The following is a 22,123-nucleotide window of genomic DNA, read 5'->3' as shown; positions in this document are numbered from 1 at the left end:
CCCGCAGGAATAAACAGAACGTGTGCAGGTTTTTATGTATTAAGCTCTAAACTACATTTTGCTAAATCTGCCCCATGTGTGACATCTTAGCATCGATGTGACAAAAATAACACATGATGAAACACTATTACAGTTCGTCATTATTCTCTAAATTAAATTATAAAACAAGTTAAACACAATTCCTATCTTTTGCCACAAGAGGGCGTAAGACTCGCGTTCTTGCTGCAGTGGACAAACTGAGTTACAGCTCCAGTTATTATTGACACGTATTTATGCAGCTCAAATGTATTCTTCAGCGCCGCACATGAAAAGTGACTACTAACACATATTACACACAAAACCATATCAGCATTTATTACCGGCAAGATGTTCTTGTGGGGCAGCGAATAAACGGAACTAAAATTTCAGCTGCTACTTTCAGCGGAAGGAATTGTTGGTTGCGCACAAAGGCAAGCTTACTGTCCCGGAAGTGCTGTGGTGCCGATAGCTTGAACTGCTTTCCCCACGTGGTGTGAGTTTGTGAGGATGCTTGGACTGTAAGCTGTCATCGGTTTCGTTATAATGGCAGAAGAAAATGTGGCCCGGGGGAGCGTTCTATTTACCGGCTACAGATCCCTGGGGGTTTATAGCAACCATATCCCACACGTCGTTCGGTATCACAAGAAACACAAGGAGTTCTACCTGGTTACCTCCGTGGGGAAAAGCTTTTTGACTTACAATGTGAGTGTTTTGCACCCTCAAAATGAGAACACAAATTCAGCAGATAATTACATTATATGTGTTATACTGCAATAAAGCTTAGTATAGTGCATCTATTCTGTGCTTTTGCTATCTTAAGTAGCCAGCTTTGGCTTTACCCAGTCTGTTTTTGGACTTTAGATTTTTTTAAACTATTTTTGTTTAACTGGAGTAAGTATGACTGCCTAAATAAGTACAGGTATGGGACCTGTTATCCAGAATGCTTGGGACCTGGGGGTTTCCGGATAAGGGATCTTTCTGTAATTTGGATCTCCATGACTTAAGTCTGCTATAAATCATTTAAATATAGAATAAACCCAAAATGCTTGTTTATCCTCCAATAAGGATTTATTATATCTTAGTTGGGATCAAGTACAAGATATTGTTTTATTATTACAGCGCCGAACATGAAAAGTAACTACTAACAATCATTTTTAAAAATTAGAATTATGTGCTTATAATGGAGTCTATGGGAGATGGACTTTCCATAATTCAGAACTTTCTGGATAACGGGATTCCGGATAAGGGATCCCATACCCGTACAGATGAGCCCAAGTGATTGCTGGGTTACAGTGAGCTTCAAAACCTGTCTATATAATGACGATGTAGTTTGTTTTTAGTTTTGGTTATTCAGTTTTTTAAATGGAGGATAATAATTGGGATACTTCTGTATTGTTTGCCCTCCCATTATTTTTCTTCAGTTTCCTCAGGTGTTTCTTGTATTTAAAGGCTTGAGCCTTAAAGGAGAAGGAAAGGCAAAGTCACTTGGGGGTGCCAAAATGTTATGCACCCCCAAGTGACTTAAATTGCTTACCTTTTACCCCGCGCTGGTGCGCCTGTTCTGAGAGAACTGCACCAGCCCGGGGTACCTGTAGCACTTCCTCCTTCCTATATCACTGCGCACGCATGCGCAGTAGAGTGAATAGTGGAACTTTAACAGAGAAGTCGGCTTTTCAACCGCTGGCATTTTATGTAAAAGGAAGGAGGAAGCGCTGCGCTACAGGTACCCCGGGATGGTGCTGTTTTCTCTGAACAAAATGCCTAACATTTTGGCACCCCCAAGTGACTTTGCCTTTCCTTCTCCTTTAATAAACTGTTTGTAATACAACCATACAGGTTCACACTAACAGCTTTTTTTTCTTTTCAGGTAAACAAACTTGGGCAAGTTGCAGTGAGTAAGTATAATAGTTTGTACAATATTCTGTGCAAAAGCTCATCAATACCTGTTCGGCAATTGTGTGCTTTATATTCTGTTATGTATGTAGGATATAATATGTATGATATTTTATATAATATATATTGTATGATATGTAGGATATATTTGCTTGAATATCTAGAAAACTTCCATCAGTAGGATGTCATTCCTTGGATACCTTGCAAATGCAGTTCATGCTGTATATTGTTTAGATGTCATTTAAGTTCTTTGTAAGGGTTGTCACTCATTTATTCACAGACTGCTTGCATAAATAAGGCACTACAGCTAAGTCAATTTTGTACAGGTATGAGACCTGTTATCCAAAATGCTCGGGACCTGGGCTTTTCTGGATAAGGGATCTTTCTGTAGTTTGGATCGCCATACTTTGTCTACTAATCATTTTTATTAATTAAATGCAATAGGATTGTTCTGCATCCAGTAAGGATTAATTATATCTTAGTTGGGATCAAGTACAAGGTACTGTTTTATTATTACGTCAAAAAAGGAAATCATTTTTAAAAACTGGAATCATTTGATTAAAATGGGATCTATGGGAGATGGCCTTCCTATAATTTGGAGCTTTCTGAATAATGGGTTTCCAGATAAGGGATCCCATACCTGTAAGTTGCTTTTACCATTGTCATGCAAAAAGCTGGGGACCATGGGGTATATCACCACCTGGCCCTTATAACAACAACTATTTATTTTTACAACACCCATTAGCTAAAAGTCTCTAAGCTAAATAATATGTTGCCTACATATAAAGGCTTAAGCAATGTACTTTAAAGTCTTGAGAAGCTACTGTTTCAGAGACCAAAAGTCTTGAAAACCATTAGAAATAGTTTATTTAGAAGATCACAGGAGTAAATTGCACTACTAAAGTATATTGTTTTGTATTTAACCTGGGGGGTGAGATTAGGCTGTACATATTCCTCCTTAACGTTCATCTGTTTTTGTGTTTGCAGGCAATGCTCTTCCAGAACCAATCAGCTGCCTTGCTGCAGACAGAATGTTGGTATTTGCAGCACACAGTAACCTTCTCAAAGCATTTGCAAGAAACAAAGAGGTCTGCATAGATATATATTTTTACTGTAGTTTTTATAATTCTGTTATGTCATCAGTATAAATTTTTACATTTTTGTTTTCCTAATGCAATTAAAGTTTAGTATTACTTTATAGCAGCAATATTATGTTCAGCTTGCAAGATCTTTGAAGGTTTGCATTCATCCATGTTATGAAGTACAGTATCTAGTGGAATGAAGTCAGCAATATCTGGTGGATATAAGTCAGCATGTTAAGCTTACAACTCTCCAGCTTTTGAACTTCAGAAGGCAGGATTGACATCCCTGTCAGTCATGTTATTCTAGCAATTAAATGTCCAGCTACACTTCAGAGTGTTTGGCTTTATGGTCTACATCCAATGGAGTGCTCTGAGTGTTACAAAAAGTATACACACAGATCAAGATTTTCAGGATGGTTGGTACTCACCAATATATTTGTAAAACTGGTACTTACTAACATTTATTGCTGTGTTTAGGTAGTTCATACCTACCAAGGCCATGAAGCTGAAATTCATCTAGTGCAACCATTTGGGGATCATGTGATCTCTGTTGACACCAGCAATGTTCTCATGATCTGGGACATCAAGTCTGAAGGTAAGATAAGATTTTTTGCAACATTTGGTGGTATCTTACAGTACAAAACCCCTCTCCATCTTAAGGAGGCAGATTAAAATAAATTGCTAGAACTGTTCATAGGAAGTTGTATAGAAACCCTGTGACTTAATTTAAAATAAGTGGACCTTTTTGATTATAATTTCTCTTTTTAAAGGAGAACTAAACCCTAAAAATGAATATAGCTAGAAATGTCATATTCTGTATACTGAACATACTGCACCAACCTAAAGTTTTAGCAGCTGTAATGATCCAGGGTTTTACAGTTGTCACATGGGCTTCCATGACCTACTTCGTTAGTTAAGTTTTAGTTAGTTGTTGCAATAAATATGTAAAGATTATTCTTTCCAGTTAGTTCTAAGGTATTGAAATCAAAAGTGGAATTCTCATTCCTGCCCAGTAAGGGATTAGCTTTGTAGACAAAATGAATAGTGAATGAACCATAACAGGATCAGCAATTACATCCTGAGAGGAAAGGGAGAGTGGAGAATAAAGGTTCTCTGAGTTTAGTGAGGGCACGTTAAAATTTTTTTTTTTCTATTAGTTATTAAGCTGAAAAGCTAAATTCAAAACTACATCAGGTAATGGTCTCTATACATTTTTGTGAATGGGATTTTTTGTGCCTGCAGAGGAATATTTGCAGCTAACCTTTGACAAGACCAACTTTGCCATCTCTGCCATAATGCATCCGAGCACCTACCTGAATAAAATTCTGCTTGGCAGTCAACAAGGGAGCCTTCAGCTGTGGAACATCAAATCCAAGTAAGTTGTAATTGCACTGAAGAGCAGAACTACTTGCTGAATAACTGTTATCTCTGTGTTGAGAATTACAACAGGCTTTTACTTTTTACTATAAATAAAGTGAGTATTTTTACCAGGACACATCTGTTTTGATGTGGATAATTGAATTAGGCCTTTGGGTGGACATGCTTTATTTATTGTTTTAGTAAAGAAATGCATATTGGTTTTTTTGCATTGATATATGCAGGATATTTAAACTGAAAACAATTATTTTCTTGGCTTTTTAGAGTATTTGTAGAAGTGGAGAAGGCAGTTAATCAAGTTAACACTCCAAGTTAATGTCTTGTATATTTAACGCCTGCTTATGAGACTTAAGCAACAAATGTGTATTATAGGCAGAATGCATTTTTAACACAAGCTGTAGTTTATGTTGCAGCTAAAGCACTAATAACACAAAATATAACGCTGATATTTTGAGAATGGAACCATGATTTAAAGTACAGTTATAATTTTATCATAATCGATTTGGTAATTCATTTAAAATGCGATTCCTCTGTTTTATTTTCAGCAAGCTTTTGTATACATTCCAAGGATGGGGCTCTGGAGTGACAGTCCTTCAGCAGGTAAACATATTTTTGAGTGCATTTGTTTCTAATACACAATATTGTCAAATGATTGTGAGTGAAATTCATTAAGAGTATGAATGGCATTAATGTTATAGGAGATCTAAATCAAAGAGCAAACGTGGTACAGTAACGTTAAAAGTGCTCATGTCTCAGCCAGACCCTATGTAATTGATTTACCTATCACATATGTTGATTGCAGACAGAAAGATAATATATTGATAGATACAGATATCAATAGCTATTTCTCAGTAACACTATTAATAAGTTACAGACACATATCCCATTATATAGTCCATTAAACATTTGAATTAACTACTGTAGCTAGAGCAAGGTTCTTGTTACGGTATACTTTGAAATTGAAATTTAGGATTAACTATATGCTTACATGTTTGTCTAAAATATCTTTACGGACACTGATGTCTGTATTAGTATCTGCAGAGCTGTTCTTACTGTGGCTATGCTGGTCATGCCTCCAAAGTTACTAGGCCTTGCCTCCTGTTAGTTTCTTGTAAGGAGGTTAAATGTGTGGAATGGATAGTTACCCCACCATTGTGTCGTGTTCCCCTGCATTTTAACCCACCCAACTTTCTCAAGGTTTGATTCGGAGCTAAACTATCAGCCCATCCGAAAAGCCACTTCTACTTTTGGATATGCAAATTCACTCTTCTGTTTTGAGAATGGGTGTTTATTTGTTCCAGCATACCACAAGTCAAATACTACTGGCCAAAATGGTAAATGATTGGTCGATATTCTGTGCATTTTAATTCCTCAAATCGCAGGAAAACACAAGTGGACATGGCAGTAAAAAGAGAAGGAAAGCACATGAAAACAAACAAGTAGGGGAAAAAAATTGTTATGGATTATCTTCCCCATACAGATGTTTTTGTTATTGTAAGGGCCCCTCCTGCTAGGGCTGTTGTCTTCCTTTAGCCTTGGAAGCAAGTCATAAGAAATCTTTTGACTCCTCTCTTTCCAATATATAGGCTGACCTCTGCCTCTGTCCTAGTATTTTTGTCCTTTCATATGCACTTTAAGGTGGGTGATACCAGGCTGATCCAGTCATTTGGAGTGACAGCTAGATGTACTCCCACATGTAGGTCTGTTAGGGTCAGGTTTGGGCAGAATGCATATTTGCTGTTCTCATATATCCATTACCTTGTTGGGAGTTGAGTACCAAATGTTAGACCTCACAGCAGAAATCAGAAATTGAACCCAAAAACTCTGGAACCAAGTTGTCCCAAGTTGTTTGCAACCAGTTAAATCTTTAGTCTATAAGTTTATTATTTAATTTCCAGACTTTGTTTTTATGTGATGGTAGGCACCAGCAGTGGATGTGGTTGCGATTGGATTGACCTGTGGCAAAATTATTATACATAACATCAAGTTTGATGAAACATTAATGACATTTCAACAAGACTGGGGTCCAATCACTTCATTATCTTTCCGCACAGGTGAGTGTATTTTTTCTAATTTATGCAAGAACAATTTGAAACTATATTAGTATTTTACCGGTATCCCTTTTCTTGGTTTCTTGCAGATGGCCATCCAATATTAGCAGCGGGTAGCCCTTTAGGGCACATAGGTTTGTGGGATCTGGAGGAAAAAAAGTTGATGAATCAGATGCGAGAAGCACATTCAACAGCTATTGCTGGCCTCACATTTGTGCACGGAGAACCACTACTTATTACCAATGCAGCTGATAATGCTATACGGGTAACTACAAGGTTTCTTGTTTAGTAATCAAGGGCTGTGTATGTGTATTGTTATTGCAATGGACTGAGATGCTATCTTTTTCTTTTTTCTAACATGCCACTGATTTTACCTTAAGCATTAAAAAATTAATTTATCTCCACACTTAAAGGGATACTGTCATGATTTTTATGGAAAATGCAGGCATGTATTCCCTATCAGGCTATACTCATTGTGGCACAGGTAAACACTTAAACACAGGTGGAACACATGCACCAATTTTGCTCCAGGTTTTTCTGGTTAGTCAGGTGATACTCGTGCCACAGATTCTCAATTAAATTGAGATCAGGTGTTTGACTAGAATGTACCCCTTTAACTTATTTTATTTTCTAACATAAAATCAATTTAGAGATTCAGCTCTTAAAATATCATAGAATGAAATTCAGTGTATCATTTGATATTACATAAAATAAGAGAAATTGTGAATACTGAATCTTTTAATTTAGGGGTTTGATATTTGCTTCTGCAAAACAGGTGTGGATATTTGATGGGCCTGGAGGCCAGGGACGTTTGTTGAGGTTCCGGATGGGTCACAGTGCTCCACCAACATTCATCAGACATCATGGAGCTGATGGAAAGCAGATCCTTAGTGCTGGTAAATATTTTCATAGAATCGAGTAAAGGTTTCGTGTGCAGAGACAGGTCATCGAATTGCCTTATTTACCACACATGATTTTTATCAGTCTAGCATTTTTACATGACTAAAAAAAGATGTGAACTTTTTTTAGGCTACACTACTAATAATCTCATTAATTAGCAATTTCAGTCTAGTGTCCTCTTTTATTTTATAGGTCAAGATGGAACTCTACAGTCTTTCTCCACTGTTCATGATAGATACAGTAAGAGCTTAGGACACGGTAAGTCATACCCATATCTGTCTGTTTGCTGTGCTTTAGGGCACTGGTACACTGGGTAATCACTTGAATGATAATCACCCATCCTGCAGTTGCACCATGCATGTCTAGGCTGGTATCACTTGGAAATTCGTGTGCTGTCTTCTAATGCATTTCAATATAAAATGTAGGGCTGCATATTTAATACACATTTCTAATTCTTAGTTTATTTTAATAGGTTCTGTAGATAAAGCCAAATCCAAGAAGGTTGGTCTTCGCTGTTTATCCTTAAGGCTTCCTCCTATTACTCTCTTTGCATCAGGTATGTAATCTGTTGATGATTTTTTTTCTTCCTTATTCGTTATTTAAATGATAGAGAGGTGTTCTGAATGTAACACATAGTAAAGGCTAAACTCTGCGGGAGCTTTTGATCAGAATTTGTGGGTCAGATTTTATCTAATCTTGTCATGCAACCACGGAACAGCATAAGATTTTGTAGGATTCTATAAAATCTGATCTCCATGTGTTGTAGTGAAAAGTCAGTTCAGATTAAGTCAGATGGTTTGTTTTGTTCCTGCATCTACATCAGATAGTCAATGTATTTAAAAAAAAAAAAGTCTTTCAGACGCCATCAAATTTGATTTGGTCTGATAAAGATGCATCTTGTAGCATTTCCTTCTATGTATAGTATAGTTTATACATCAGATTTTTCTATCAGTCCCATTAATTTTTTTTAATTTATGCAACTTGTAGGATGCATTCTGTCAATCCGACACCATCCAACAAAAGCCAGCATGGAGTTTTAGCCCTAATACAGTAGTAATAAAATAAAAAATAATGTTAGCTATAGAAAATAGGTGCAGATTATCAGGTGATGTATTTTAATCCAGTTAGGAGTGGTAAATGAGCTAATATTTAGGTCTGTTATGTTTGGCTGCCTGCATTAAAAACTTAAGTGATGCTAAGGGCTCATTTATTAATCGTGCAAAGGTTTTCACCATTTAGGGGCCCATAACTTCCAGTCAGAGCTTTACTCATTTATTCTGCCTATAGTGGATTGTTCAGAATTGCCTCTCTGTGGCGTTGCTGCTCCCTAGTGCCATTGTCACATCCCTTTGTGTTTTTTTGGGCGTGATGTTACTTAAACCTCACAAGTCTAACCTAACCAAGCTAACTTTAAAATAGGCAAGCTTAATTAACAATTTAAATTTAAATAAGAACTTGCTGCAGTTGGAGCACATTGCACCCTTTTTATGGCCAGTAATTGTGCAGTTTAATGGCATAATATACCTGCTAAACAGATTGTGTAGTATTGCTAGTAAGTGGGTGCTTTAGCGTACTAGCTAGTACCACACTCTCTTGTGTTCATATACTGTAGTGGGACTGCTTTTGCTGCTGAAATGTAAATTTATTTACATGCACATTGTTTCGTAGAGGAGGCGCGGCAAAGTGACTGGGATGGGATTGTTGCTTGTCATCAGCAATCTCTTTCCTGTACAACTTGGAACTATGTTAAATGTACTATGGGAGCTCACAAGCTGAAACCTCCAGATCTAAAGAATAGCAAAACACTTGAGATTTATGCAACTGTAAGTATATATATATATATAATCTATTCCAAAGAATTGTTTTACCTATTGTATGTTTACTGCATACCTAATCATTTTAGTTTTAATTTTCATTAAATTTACTTGACTTTCATTATTCTTAAAATAACTAAAGTTCTTTGAAATTGTTATCTATCTAAAACTAAACTTTAAGCTGGGCTTTTTTTAATAATCTTTGTTTATTGCTTTCAATACAAAACAATAACAAAAAATAATAAATATACATGTAAAAAAAAAAAAAATAGGTGGGTAGTCAAGGTACAGTGCCTTCTTACACATACGGTCCTGAGTATAATTACAGAAAGCACACATAGCCACGATATACATTGGTAAAATGGCTTTGAAAGTCCAGCAAGCATTGCCAAACCCGGTCAAAAGTATCTGGTGTACCCTTTGAATGTATACCAAATGGGCCAACATAAGATGTTCCCACTGGAGAGTTTTCCACATACCAGTAGTAGTGGGGATACCCTGAGAGCCATTTAAGGGCATTTAAGAGAGCTGAATACCAGGGTTTCCCCATATAGACATAAAAGCAGTAAACTGTGCTATGCACCATACATCTTTCCCTCCCACTGCACATATGCAATGCTTCCCAGGACCTTTGTTACCAACTGCAGATTATAAATGCTTTTGGCTTTTTTTTTTGTTTGTTTGGTTTACCCCCACAGGCCTCTGACATTACAAGCTGTGGTAATTTTACTGTGATTGGCCTCTCAAATGGGAGTGTTGATGTTTACAACATTCAGTCTGGGATTCACAGGGGACATTATGGGAAGGAAAAAGGTAAATATGAAATATAATCATGTACAATCACATTATTGAAACCCTAGATAATTTGTTTCCTTAGAGGCAAAGAATTAAAATATTGTGTTTTCATTATGTTAGCAAAACTGAGTAAGTGGGTTCTGAAATGGAAAGGGCTCAAAACAGAATTAGGCTAGAAATGCTACACCCTAGCACCCATCAGTGTTACAGATACTCAAGAGATGGTTTAATATTATCAGAAGTTAAGGAGATGTGGGAACAACTTGTGAAGGCATAGATAATTACTGCTTAGGGCTGCTGCATATCTTGATTGAACTGGTACAGTAAGTTCAGTACATAAAGCACAGCAAGGTGTATCTTTTTTTTTTTTTTTTTTTTTTTTTTTTTAGCCTTAGGCTTTAGAATTATAGGAATAACTCAATAGGGAGCATGAACAGCAACCAAGGGGTTATAACTAATTACATAGGAAAGGAATGGCTGAATATAAAACTGTAGGAAGACACATCTGCTTGTGAAACAGTTGATACATACAAGATGTTTTGAATGAGTTCTGATAACAATCTTTATTCTAAATTGGTTTCAGCACATGGTGGCCCTATAAGGGGTGTGGTTGTCGATGGTTTAAACCAGGTTACTATCACAGCTGGAAGTGACAAATTAATAAAGTTTTGGAAGTTCAAGACAAAAGAATTAATTCAGACTACAAGTCTTAGTGTTCCACCAACTGCAGTCTTGCTACACCGAGAAAGGTAAGGCTTGTGATATTTTCCTGATTTACTGCTGTAACTGACTGTCTACATTTTATTAGCAGGTTTTACTGTGCTCATATAATAAATTTGAAACACCACCACCACCTTCTGTTTATTTTGCTCAAGGGAATACAGACAACAGATTATTTAGCAAGAAAAGTCTTTTGATGTTGCTGTGCATGCTGAATTTGGGGAATGGGACAAATTTTGTGTATGCAATAGATGTAAGTGGTTTAAGTGAAAATAAAGAAATAAGCTATAATAAACAATAGCAAATACATTTGAGGCTATGCAAATACTAAACATTTTGGTTGCTTGCCCTATAAGTAAGTTTGAATGTATCCTTATAAGTGGTTATTGTAATAAATAACAAAAATTGTTAATTATGTCAACCTGTATTGCTGTAAGACAGTACTTTTTGAGCCAACAAATTATCTTTCGAGTTATTGTTGTCCTGTTTCTAAATTTAGCAATGGAGCTGTGACTTTTCTAGAAGGAACCTTTGTCATAATTGGGAAAATATTAAATTCATAAGATATCATGGAGTTGCTGTTTAATTCCTCAGTATGCTGGCATTTTAGCTGCTTAGTCTATTTTACACTTCTACATGGATTAATATTAAAGGAGAAGTAAGTTATTATTGAATTATTCGAGCTCACCATGAAGATACATCACCTGTATAAAAACACTTAGGGGCACATTTACTAAGACACGAATCAGAACCGAATTGGAAAAATTCCGATTTGAAAACGAACATTTTGCGACTTTTTCGTATTTTTTACGATTTTTTCGGCGTCTTTACGACTTTTCGGAAATTGTCGCGACTTTTTCGTTACCAATACGATTTGCGCAAAAAAACTCGAGTTTTTCGTAGCCATTCTGAAAGTTGTGCAAAATCTGGCGATTTTTTCGTAGCGTTAAAACTTGCGCGAAAAGTTGCGCCTTTTTCGTAGCGTTAAAACTTAAAAGGTGCGACGTTTCGCGCAAGTTTTAACGCTACGAAAAAATCGCAACTTTTTGCGCAAGTTTTAACGCTACGAAAAATCGCCAGATTTTGCGCAACTTTCGGAATGGCTACGAAAAACTAGCGTTTTTTCGCACAAATCGTATTAGTAACGAAAAGTCGCGACAATTTTCCGAAAAAATCGCAAAATACCGATCATTACGAAAAAAACGCAATTGGACGCATTCGGCCCGTTCGTGGGTTAGTAAATGTGCCCCTTAGTCTGCAGCATAACGCCTTAATACACTTTGGAAATGCCTGGTTACATCTTATATCTTCATTTACAATGGAGAGGAACATTGTCCCTTAAATATCTGTACTAGACTCCCCCAGATGGTGAGGGCCACTGTTAACTACTGACACTCTGGGCATTTGGTACCCAGGGAACCCCGCTGGTTTAGATTCTCAAGCTGGCCATACACGTGGCGATCCGACGATGTTTCGTACGACCATCGGTCGCACGAAACATCGTCAGATCCGCCACACACCATTCAGGGCTGAATCGGCAGGTAAGGAGGTAGAAACAATAGGATTTCTACCTCCTTCTGCCGATTCAGCTCTGAAGGGAGAATTTTGGTCAGGCGCCTTCTATGGCGCCCGATCAAAATTTTCTAACTTGGCCGATCGGCGAGCCGACCGATTTCAGCAGCTTCCTGCGATATCGGTCGGCTCGCTGACATGCCATACACGCACCGATTATCGTACGAAACGAGGTTTCGTACGATAATATCGGTGCGTGTATGGCCACCTTCACACTCATTACAGTATCTCTTCGATCACTGATTATGTGCAAGGCTTTGCTTTATCACCAGCGTACACAATAAATTGAGGTGTGCTCAAAAAAGACACATAATTTTGGACTGTGCGCACCAGTGCTCATGCAGTTTTAGAGAGCGTGCACAATATAAATTTTTTGTGCGCACAGCCAAGAAGAAATTAGAGGAAACATTGCTACCTGGTCTTGAACTGCGCTTTCTGCCACTGCAGTGAAAGACATTTGCTTAGATTTTACAGTGGCCTTTGTCGTTGTGCATTCATGGTGTGAGATTTATGCATGCATTGTGATTTTAGACACGGATAGAGATTTGAACTTTTTCTTTATTCTGACAGTGCTATGCTTGCAGTTGCCCTGGATGATTTCACCTTAAATATTTTTGATATCGAAACAAGGAGACTCGTGAGAAGATTCCAGGGGCACAATGGAAGAGTTAATGACATGGTAATCCTTTCAGACAATACTGGAATATAGCTGTTAAACCTTTAGCCAAAGATCTGCAATGTTTAAAGGGAAAAGAAAGTCAAAGTCACTTGGGGGTGCCAAAATGTTAGGCACCCCCAAGTGACTTTGACCACCTACCTTTTACCCCGGGCTGGTGCCCCTGTGAGGAGGGAACAGCACCAGCCCGGGGTAGCTGCCGGCGCTTCCTTCCTCTCGTTTCGCTGCGCGCGCATGCGCAGTAAAGAGAAAAGCCGAACTTAAACATTAAAGTCGGCTTTTCACTCTACTGCGCATGCGCCCACCGCTGGCATTCAGGAAGAGGAAGCCAGAACACGGAAGCGCTGCGCTCCAGGTGCCCCGGGCTGGTGCTGTTTTCTCCCAACAGGGGCACCAGCCCGGGGTACAAGGTAAGCGGTTAAAGTCACTTGGGGGTGCCTAACATTTTGGCACCCCCAAGTGACTTTACCTTTCGTTTCCCTTTAAAGTCTTGCCAAACCTCTTTCATATTTTAGTTTACCAAGTGTAAACACTGGCCCTAAGGGCTCTGGCACACGGGGGAGATTAGTCGCCCGCGATAAAACTCCCTGTTCGCGGGCGACTAATCTCCCCGAGTTGCCTACCCCTGCCATCCCACCGGCGAACATGTAAGTCGCCGGCGGGATGGCAGACGCGGCAGCACGATTTCGCGCAAATCGGCGAAAAAGACTCGCGAGTCTTTTTCGGCGATTCCCTGAAATTGCCCCGCCGCGTCTGCCATCCCGCCGGCGACTTACATGTTCGCCGGTGGGATGGCAGGGGTAGGCAACTCGGGGAGATTAGTCGCCCGCGAACAGGGAGTTTTATCTCGGGCGACTAATCTCCCCCGTGTGCCAGAGCCCTTAAGGGGTTGATGGCACATGGGGAGATTTGCCGTCTGGGGGAAATCTGCGCTAACCATGGGCAACAAGTCTCTTGCATCTTGTAGTTAGCGGGAATTACCACTTGAAAAATTTACCAGTTATGCCAGAGGCAATATCCATTGACTACACTAAAATGATTTCAGTATTTTAACACTTCTAAATAATGCTTTCTTTTTCTCTTATGGTATTGTCACCTGCTGAATGTTTTATATTCATTTTTAATTCTAACATTTTTGATTTTTCTATTTTGCAAGACTTTTAGCCCTGATGGTCGTTGGTTGTTAACTGCATCCATGGACTGTACAATTAAAGTGTGGGATCTTCCATCTGGATGGTAAGCTAGCCTTGTAATGTAAGGGGCAAATTATTACTGATGGTTCTGTTTTGACTTGGAGCTTACTTTCAGCTCATAAAACAGAAGTGTGTGCCTTGCACTCTCCATACTGTAATTATTTCACTCACTCTCTTCTTTATTCCCCACAGCCTCATTGATTGCTTCTTGTTAGATTCTGCAGTTGTGAGTCTCACTTTATCACCTACAGGGGATTTTCTGGCCACAGCTCATGTGGATGATCTTGGCATATACTTGTGGTAAGAGATGTTTTTTTCTGTTAAGAAAAAGCTTTTGCATGTCTAATCTGAATTTCTTTCTCATAAAAACTCTGGATTATTTAAAAGCAGTGTGCAAAGTGTAAGATAAGCCACAATCGACTATTTTTTGTACTCTTTAGGCTGCATACTGCATTGTTTAACTTGCTGCAGGCTACAGTTAGAATGCATTGATCTGTAGCTTTCTTCTCTAATATAGCACTGACTGCATTAGTCAGTACTGTGGGTGAGGACAGGAGGATTTACATAGGGGTGTCCTGCCCCTTACCTTGGCGGCATTCAGAGGCGCAAGGTAGGGAGCAGCAGGAGGTGCAACTTGTATCAGAGTGCTGTTTGCGTGTTGCCTCTTAATGCTGCTCTCTGAACCAAGAGACCAACAACACCGGCTATATTGAAGCAATATTGCAGTATTTTACTCTTCTACTGTGGCAGAGCTGCACAAGACTTTGTGGGCAATAAGCCACAGACAAGAGCAAAGCTTGTAATGTTTTAAAGCGGGTACAGACAAGGACAATAAGGTTAATTTAAGAGCGTCTCAATTCTTAGACCTATCTTTGTGAGATTTGTACTTAATTACCTAATAAAATGAAATTTTTTAAAAAAAATTGGTATATATTTTATTTTATGCATTTTATAATTGCATATTGCAGTTTGCCTTTACAGTACCTGCGGCTTGCTGAGTTTAGGTAAGCAACCTTGTAGATGCACCCTGTCTGACACACATGCACACCATAAAGTAGGACCGCCGCGCTGGCATTGCCTTCTGTGCAGACAGTGCATATGGAACAAGTCTACCCAATTGGCTTAAGCCACTGAAACCAATAACTGTTATGCACATGACATATATGGGCACAACTGCACTGTTATTGGTTTAAGTGGCAGAGACGGGGTCTATTTGAAAGATTACCAACCTAGATTTATCAAAAACCTTGTACAGACAAGCTGCAACATACAGCCTTAAAATGCATACATTTAGAGAAACGTGAATAAAAATAAAATAGATAACTATCCTATTGTATGGGAAAGCCAGACTCCATTTTAAACATTTTTTTTTCCCTGTAATAATAATAATAATAGAGTACCTTGTACTTGGAAACCATGCCAAAACAATCCTATTGAGATTATTTAATGTTTAAATGATTTTTAGCTGATATAAGGTGGTCCCTTTTCTGGGAAACCCCAGGTCACAAGCATTCCAGATAATATATGTATACCTGTATATTGCAGTATATATAACTGTTTGAATCAGTAATTGGTATGTTTTTTTAAGATAGAGAGTTCAGAATGCCCCAGATTTTCCAAATCTCTGTGCACATAGCAGTCGTTTTAGATGATATGATAAGGACTGCAGTTTTATTCTGTTCTGCAGTTATTTGTACTTGTCACATACCGTTCCTATTTAAGGCAAAGCTAAGCAGGTCTGTAGGGGCGTGGGGCGTATTAGGAGTTGATTTGCTATTAAAGTTAATCAGTTCCTTCTAGCCTCTGGTAGTCTGTGTGCACCTTTTGCTAATAACAAATTCTTCTAATAACCAAGTGTGGTATTCTAGATATTTTATGCTGCTAAATCATAGTGCAATGCTAAACGTACACACTTTTGAGGTATTAGATGATTAGAGGACATAGCATTTATTTAGAATTTTCATAAATCATGGCAATTCTTTCTGTACTAATGAATCCATAAATTTGTGGAGACTTAACTTTGTTATCTCAGTGCCCCATACTTGACATGTTCAGTTCTGATTAAAATAATATAATGTTTTTGCTTTCTTTACTATATCATAATGAGATTTATATCATTTTTTAGGTCCAACAAGTCATTGTTCTCCTTGATTTCCTTGCGCCCGCTTCCTGCAGATTTTGAGCCTACTGTCGTCATGCTTCCTGGCGGTGCTGATGAAATGGAGGGTAAGATATGGTTAAAAAAAATCTCAAAAATGGAACCAAATTAGACAACCTCACAAAACTGCAATAAGAAAAGATCTGCCAGTACATAGAAATTTAATATTGAGAGCAATGTACCGCTAAATTATATAATTTTTGGATTTGGCCAATGCCTATGTGCACCTAATTGCTGATTTAGCTGAATCCAAGGCATTTTTATTAGGATTCTGATTCCACCGAATCCAAGAGCCTGGCCGTACCAAATCTGAACCCTGTGTATTGGAAAAAAAATTGCCACGCACGTGTAACATCAGCGTTTTCCCCCCATCATTTTCCATAAATTCTGCATCCAGTTCCAGTCCAGTATTCAGCCCAATCTATTCCCAAGGATTTGGGGGTGGTTCGGCTGAATACCGAATTCCAGGGTTTGGTGCATCCCTTATTTTTGTTCAACTAAATACCCCATGTCAAAGTCTGTTGTGCATCCTGAATGTGAATAGCAAATTCCAAAGAAATCACCGAGCAAAATTTAATCTACCATGTCACAGTGGTCGTCTGTCCTCTTTAACACAGATATTTGTACAACTTTTCAAAGTATATTCACTTAAAGGAGAACTAAATCCTAAAAATTAATATGGCTAGACATGCCATATTTTATATAATGAACTTATTGAACCAGCCTAAAGGTTCAGCATTTCTATAGAAGTAATAATCCAGTCTTTTAAAGTTGTCTTAGGGGGTGACCATACTGGACACTTCTGTTAGAAGTGTCTGCGACACTCACATGCTCAGTGTGCTCTGAGCAGCTGTTGAGAAGCTGAGCTTAGGGGTTGACTGAAATTATCAAGCAAACAAAATGATGCGTGTCTGTCATATAAGCTGCTCCTAACGGGGTGATTATTAAAATCTGATGCTAATAGCACTGGTTTCAGAGCTCTCATGTAGTAATTATCTCTGTTAATTACTAATCAGTCTTATATTGTGACAATTATATTCTATATATACAGTATATTGTGAGTTTGTCCCTAAACTCAGTAACTGACAGCAGCACAGAGCATATGCAGTAAATCAGCAAAAAAGAAGTTGTGGGCTTACTGGGAGCACAGATCTTCATTGCTAAAGAGATGTAGTTGACTTGGGCTGCTACAGAAACACAAAACATAATTTACAACATTTCTATCCTACTTCTTTAGTTAAGCTTTAGTTTTCCTTTAAGAAATATTATCAGGGGCCACATAGACCTACCATACAGTCTAAATCCAGAGACAGGCTGTAATTCTCTTCTCTCTTCTAATGTACCGTCTATTTATGTTAACCTGATGTGAAATGACCTGGATGGAGAGTATACATGCCATACCTGTTCTGTGGGGTCTATGCCTGTGCTTGGAGGCCTCTTACTTAATTCTTGTCTTACTCAAAAATTATTCTACCGTTGACTAACAATGCCTTATGCCGTATTTTATTTTTTCTGTATTTATTTTATATTAAGTTGAAGAAACAGTGGTGGAAGTTGAAAACACAAATGAAGACATAATGGAGTATGAATCTCCAGAACAACTGGGAGAGAAGCTGGTGACATTGTCCTTACTGCCCGAGTCTAGATGGAAGAATCTCTTAAACCTTGACATCATTAAGGTATGTAGATAAACTTTGGTGTCATTTTAGCAAGAGTTATATATATGGAATTCATGTTTTGAAACATTATTAAATACAAGTAGCGTGTCATTTTTAAACCTGAATAATTTAATTCAGGATGTTGTCTGAGGGTGAACATCTCCTTTTAACTAGCAGTGTCTGAAGAGAGTGCATATTTTAATATTTTTCACTTATTTACTGTGTTGTTTATTTCCAGTATTAAAAAGTATACAAAAGTTACTTTATATTAACCAGATGAATGTAATTGTTTTTGCTTACCAGATAAAATATATATTTTTCCACAGCAAAGAAACAAACCTAAAGAGCCTCCTAAAGTGCCTAAATCTGCTCCCTTTTTTATTCCAACTCTGCCTGGACTGGTACCACGCTTTGCATCTGATGCACAAGGCGATACATCACAGGTAATTAAAGTTCATAGATCTAATAATTTCAGACATTTTTTTGGTTGGGTGGGCCGAGCTTATCACTTGTTCTGTTCTTATTCTGAGGATTGGCTAAGTTGATAGTCTAGATTCAATGCATCATTTGGTAATACATTATTGCCACTCCAAAGGGCAGATTTACTAATCCAATAAATTGGAGTCATGAATGGGAAAAACTCGGATTGGAAACGAAAATTTCTGAAGATCGCAAATATCCCAAAAATGCTTACGAAAAAATCGTATTAGTCACGATAATATCATATTGGTGATTCCAAAGTCACAAAATTTTCGTACCAACCATTTTAAACAGCGGCAGAGCCTTTCCGAATTTTTCGTGCGGCCAAGCGAAAAAGTTGAGCGAGCGCGAAAAAAAAAACGGCGAGAATACGCTCGGAGCGTTCATGTCTTAGTAAATCTCCCCCTAAGTGGAAAAAGCCTGCTTCTAAAGCAGCATTTACTTGTCCAAATGTTGTGACTTTTTTGGCTTGTTATTAAAATTGCCTTACCAACTAAATAGATGTTTTTACTAAATAATGTTTTTTGTGGTGAAATTATATAATCATCAACTATTCTTTTATTCCAAGTCCAAAATAGTAAATCTTGGGGTTCTTGAACAGAAGTCAGCTTTCTTTGTCCAGCTAGAAGAAGCCCTGACTCGTCAAAACTGTAAGTTTAAAATATCAATCATTTTCATTTTAAATACTAATCTGTTTTTTCATGTTTATCACAGGATATATGCATTTAATTCTGACATATAATGTATATATAAATTACAGTTAGGACCTATACAGTCTGTGTACTTGAATTATTTTACTGGCAAAATTCCCCCACCTGTTAGATTTTGTGACATAGATAGTTGTAAAAAAGTTCTAAATAGCTTGATAGTTCATATGCATATAATTAGTAACATTGCCCCAGGCTTTAGAAAATTAGTGCTGTACACAATAGTTTTCTCCAGTAAGTTAGAACAATGGAGAATAAAATTACTACAAATATGTATGTAAGTGAGGGCAGTGGTCAAAATCCCAGTTCTGTAATTAAATCAGTGAGTCCCAACTGCTGCTCAATCATAATATCTGTTGGATCCATTTCTTCCTGGAGACTTCCCCTCAAAATTCCAGTTCCAGTGGAGTGAAAATGATATCTGCAAAAATAATCCAGGACAAAGCAGAGTGGCATGTAGTAAAAACATAATTACACAATGAGAGCAGTGCTTACACTAGCAATGAAGCAATTTGTAGGGCAAAATAGTAAAAAGACAATAAAACTGTTGTATTAGTATAAGTGCATAGAGGCTGAAAAGTACATTGGGGCAGACAAAAGTGCTGCTGGAGACACTGCGTAGTAAGATGTCAGGGAATGATGTTGAGGAGTCTGAAATTCAAAGGGCAACATTGGAGCTGTGGTCACCATGTGTCTGCTGTCTCTGGTCCTGGGACATATTCTAAATTCTGAAGAGCCAAAGAGGGATCAGGTGTATAAAGAAAGTGCTTTCAATTTCACTGTTCTGCATTATTTAGTGAAAATCCAATCAGTGCATTTGACAAGTATATTTTATACTTTTTTCCACAGATAGCGTTCCATTGAAAACAATTAAGGAAATGGGTCCATCTAGTGTTGACACTGAGCTACGGAACCTGGCTCCTGAGAATGGAGGTTCAGTAGAGGTGATGCAAAGTTTCCTAAAAATGATCCAAAGCATGCTTGATACAAAGAAGGACTTTGAGGTGGCCCAGGCATATCTTGCTTTGTTCCTGAAGGTAACTGTCCTTTTAACATGAATGAAATACATCTGGTGTGTGGGAAGCCGCTTTTCTGTTATAGATGCTTTTGGGGTTAAACTAGTGCAGTACTGTTGTGTGACCTTTAAGTTCACCTTATCTACTGTAAAATGATGACTTACACTAGTGTTTTACTTCATATATCTTAGGCTAGTGGCAGGCAGGGTGTTCTGATTGCTGCTGAGCTCAGGCAGAAAGCAGCTCCAGCTCTTTGTGGCCACCTGTTTGGTTTTTTTTGGTTTTTTAAAAAGACATTTTCTATGCTAATGTTAGGCAGCATTGGGAACATATTGAGAATACATTAATTGTGGCTCGGCTGGTTCACAGAAGTCATGTCAGTATCATTATATCCTCAGCCCAACGCTTTAGAAATATACTTTTTAGTGATGTCAAGTGCTAACATGAACAAAATTCTGTGTGAAATGAATTTATCAACAGTTTTCTTTCCTCTAAAATGTATGCTCTGCTCTTTCCAGCTGCATCTTAAGTTCATATCATCCGAACCCATCCTTTTGGAGGAGATCAATGCAGTACTACCGAGTCTAGAAGAAACGTGGCTTAATCTGCAGACTTTATTTAACCAGAGTTTGTGTGTCCTAAATTATATGAAAAGTGCATTATTATGAGGGACATCTGTTAAGTGGGTGCCTTTTGGAATTTCATCTCTTGCCCTGGTTCTACTTCAGTCGATTAGCAATACTGCTAAAAAGTATAGTTCTTACATGTTTCAGATTCTGAAATGTGTGTATAAAACATAAGTACATAAATTATGTACGACTTGTACACTGTACACATCCACAACCATCTTCTTTCCACACAAGTTTTTAAAAGGAATGTTGAAGATGATGTCACAGTCATGTGCGAGCTAAATCATTACAGCCGTATTCTATTATTTCATTCAAATTCTTGTACCGTGCTGGAAAAAAATGTTAAAATATTGTTGCTAAATTTTACATATATAAACTGTTTTTCAGATTTTATTTTTGGTTTGTTTTTTCATTTTTTAACCATATTTAAATACCTCTTATTTGCATGATCTGATTTAGTTGGGTCTGTGAAACAAAGGTGCAAAGAGACACTCTTTCAATTCCCATAATCCATCGCTTCACAATGGAACAAAGTGAGGAAGGGGTGGCAATCATTAGGCACCCCCAATGATAATAATTGCTTACCTGGCCCAGTGCTTCTGTTTGCTAAAAAAAACTGCATCAGCACAGGCTAAAACTGTCATCGTCGCCATCTTCCTGGATCCTCTCCCATACCCCCCCACCCCATACTTTGTTTCTTTCCGCTTTAGGTAGGGTTGGAAAATAGTTCCTGTGAGTCTGAGACAGGTTTCATGGTGTCTTCTGAAACTGGAATGTGTGTGTGTGTATATATGTATATATATATGTATATATGTATATATGTATATATATATATATATATATATATATATATATATATATATATAATTTTTTAATCTAATTTTGGCACTTATTTGGGGTTATGTAATAAAAAGCACCAAGTTTGCGTAGATGCAGTAACTCATAGCAACTAATCAGCAAGTAGAATTTACTGGTCATCTGTTTAAAAGCAAACATCTTATTGAGTGCTATGTGTTACTGCTTAGTGCCTTTTATTTCATATTGGGAACAATATTTATGCAACATTTTTACCTAAGCCTAACTGAATGAGTTCATGTCAAAAAGAGGGGTATTTTCTCCCTTTCTTTAAAAAATTTATTTTCAATGTCAGTAATAATATTTAAAATATTTTGGGTACTTATTTCAGAATTGCCAATCATTTTCTCTATCATGTCTTTAGATGGGTTTGGTAGATTCTACTTGGTAGGGTGGTTAAACAGTGTCTCTTGGCTGTTATTATAAAGTGACAGCACTATTCCAGTATGCAGTATGACTGCATAAATAAAGAAAATCAATTCACCTCAATATTTTAGAAGGCAAACTTTGAAATTGTATTATCTGTCAC

General features: G+C 37.6%; 1 protein-coding gene across 1 annotated transcript; it reads left to right on the top strand.

Moving 5' to 3' along the window:
- Nucleotides 1-523: 523 nt before the first annotated feature.
- wdr36 (WD repeat domain 36) lies at nt 524-21,132 on the top strand. The gene is made up of 23 exons (NM_001126920.1): nt 524-720; nt 1,886-1,913; nt 2,899-2,999; nt 3,471-3,588; nt 4,236-4,368; nt 4,916-4,970; nt 6,292-6,424; nt 6,511-6,686; nt 7,197-7,317; nt 7,514-7,579; nt 7,794-7,877; nt 8,990-9,144; nt 9,834-9,948; nt 10,514-10,679; nt 12,793-12,901; nt 14,055-14,134; nt 14,284-14,391; nt 16,217-16,317; nt 17,783-17,928; nt 18,234-18,350; nt 18,956-19,037; nt 19,944-20,131; nt 20,629-21,132. The coding sequence occupies exons 1-23, from the start codon at nt 562-564 to the stop codon at nt 20,776-20,778; spliced, it is 2,691 nt and encodes an 896-aa protein (NP_001120392.1). The 5' UTR covers nt 524-561; the 3' UTR covers nt 20,779-21,132.
- Nucleotides 21,133-22,123: the final 991 nt, after the last annotated feature.

Source organism: Xenopus tropicalis, chromosome 1, assembly GCF_000004195.4.
Source record: "Xenopus tropicalis strain Nigerian chromosome 1, UCB_Xtro_10.0, whole genome shotgun sequence".
Classification (NCBI taxonomy): domain Eukaryota; kingdom Metazoa; phylum Chordata; class Amphibia; order Anura; family Pipidae; genus Xenopus; species Xenopus tropicalis.
The sequence above is the reverse complement of the archived record's forward strand: the minus strand, read 5'-3'. Positions and strand labels throughout refer to the sequence as shown.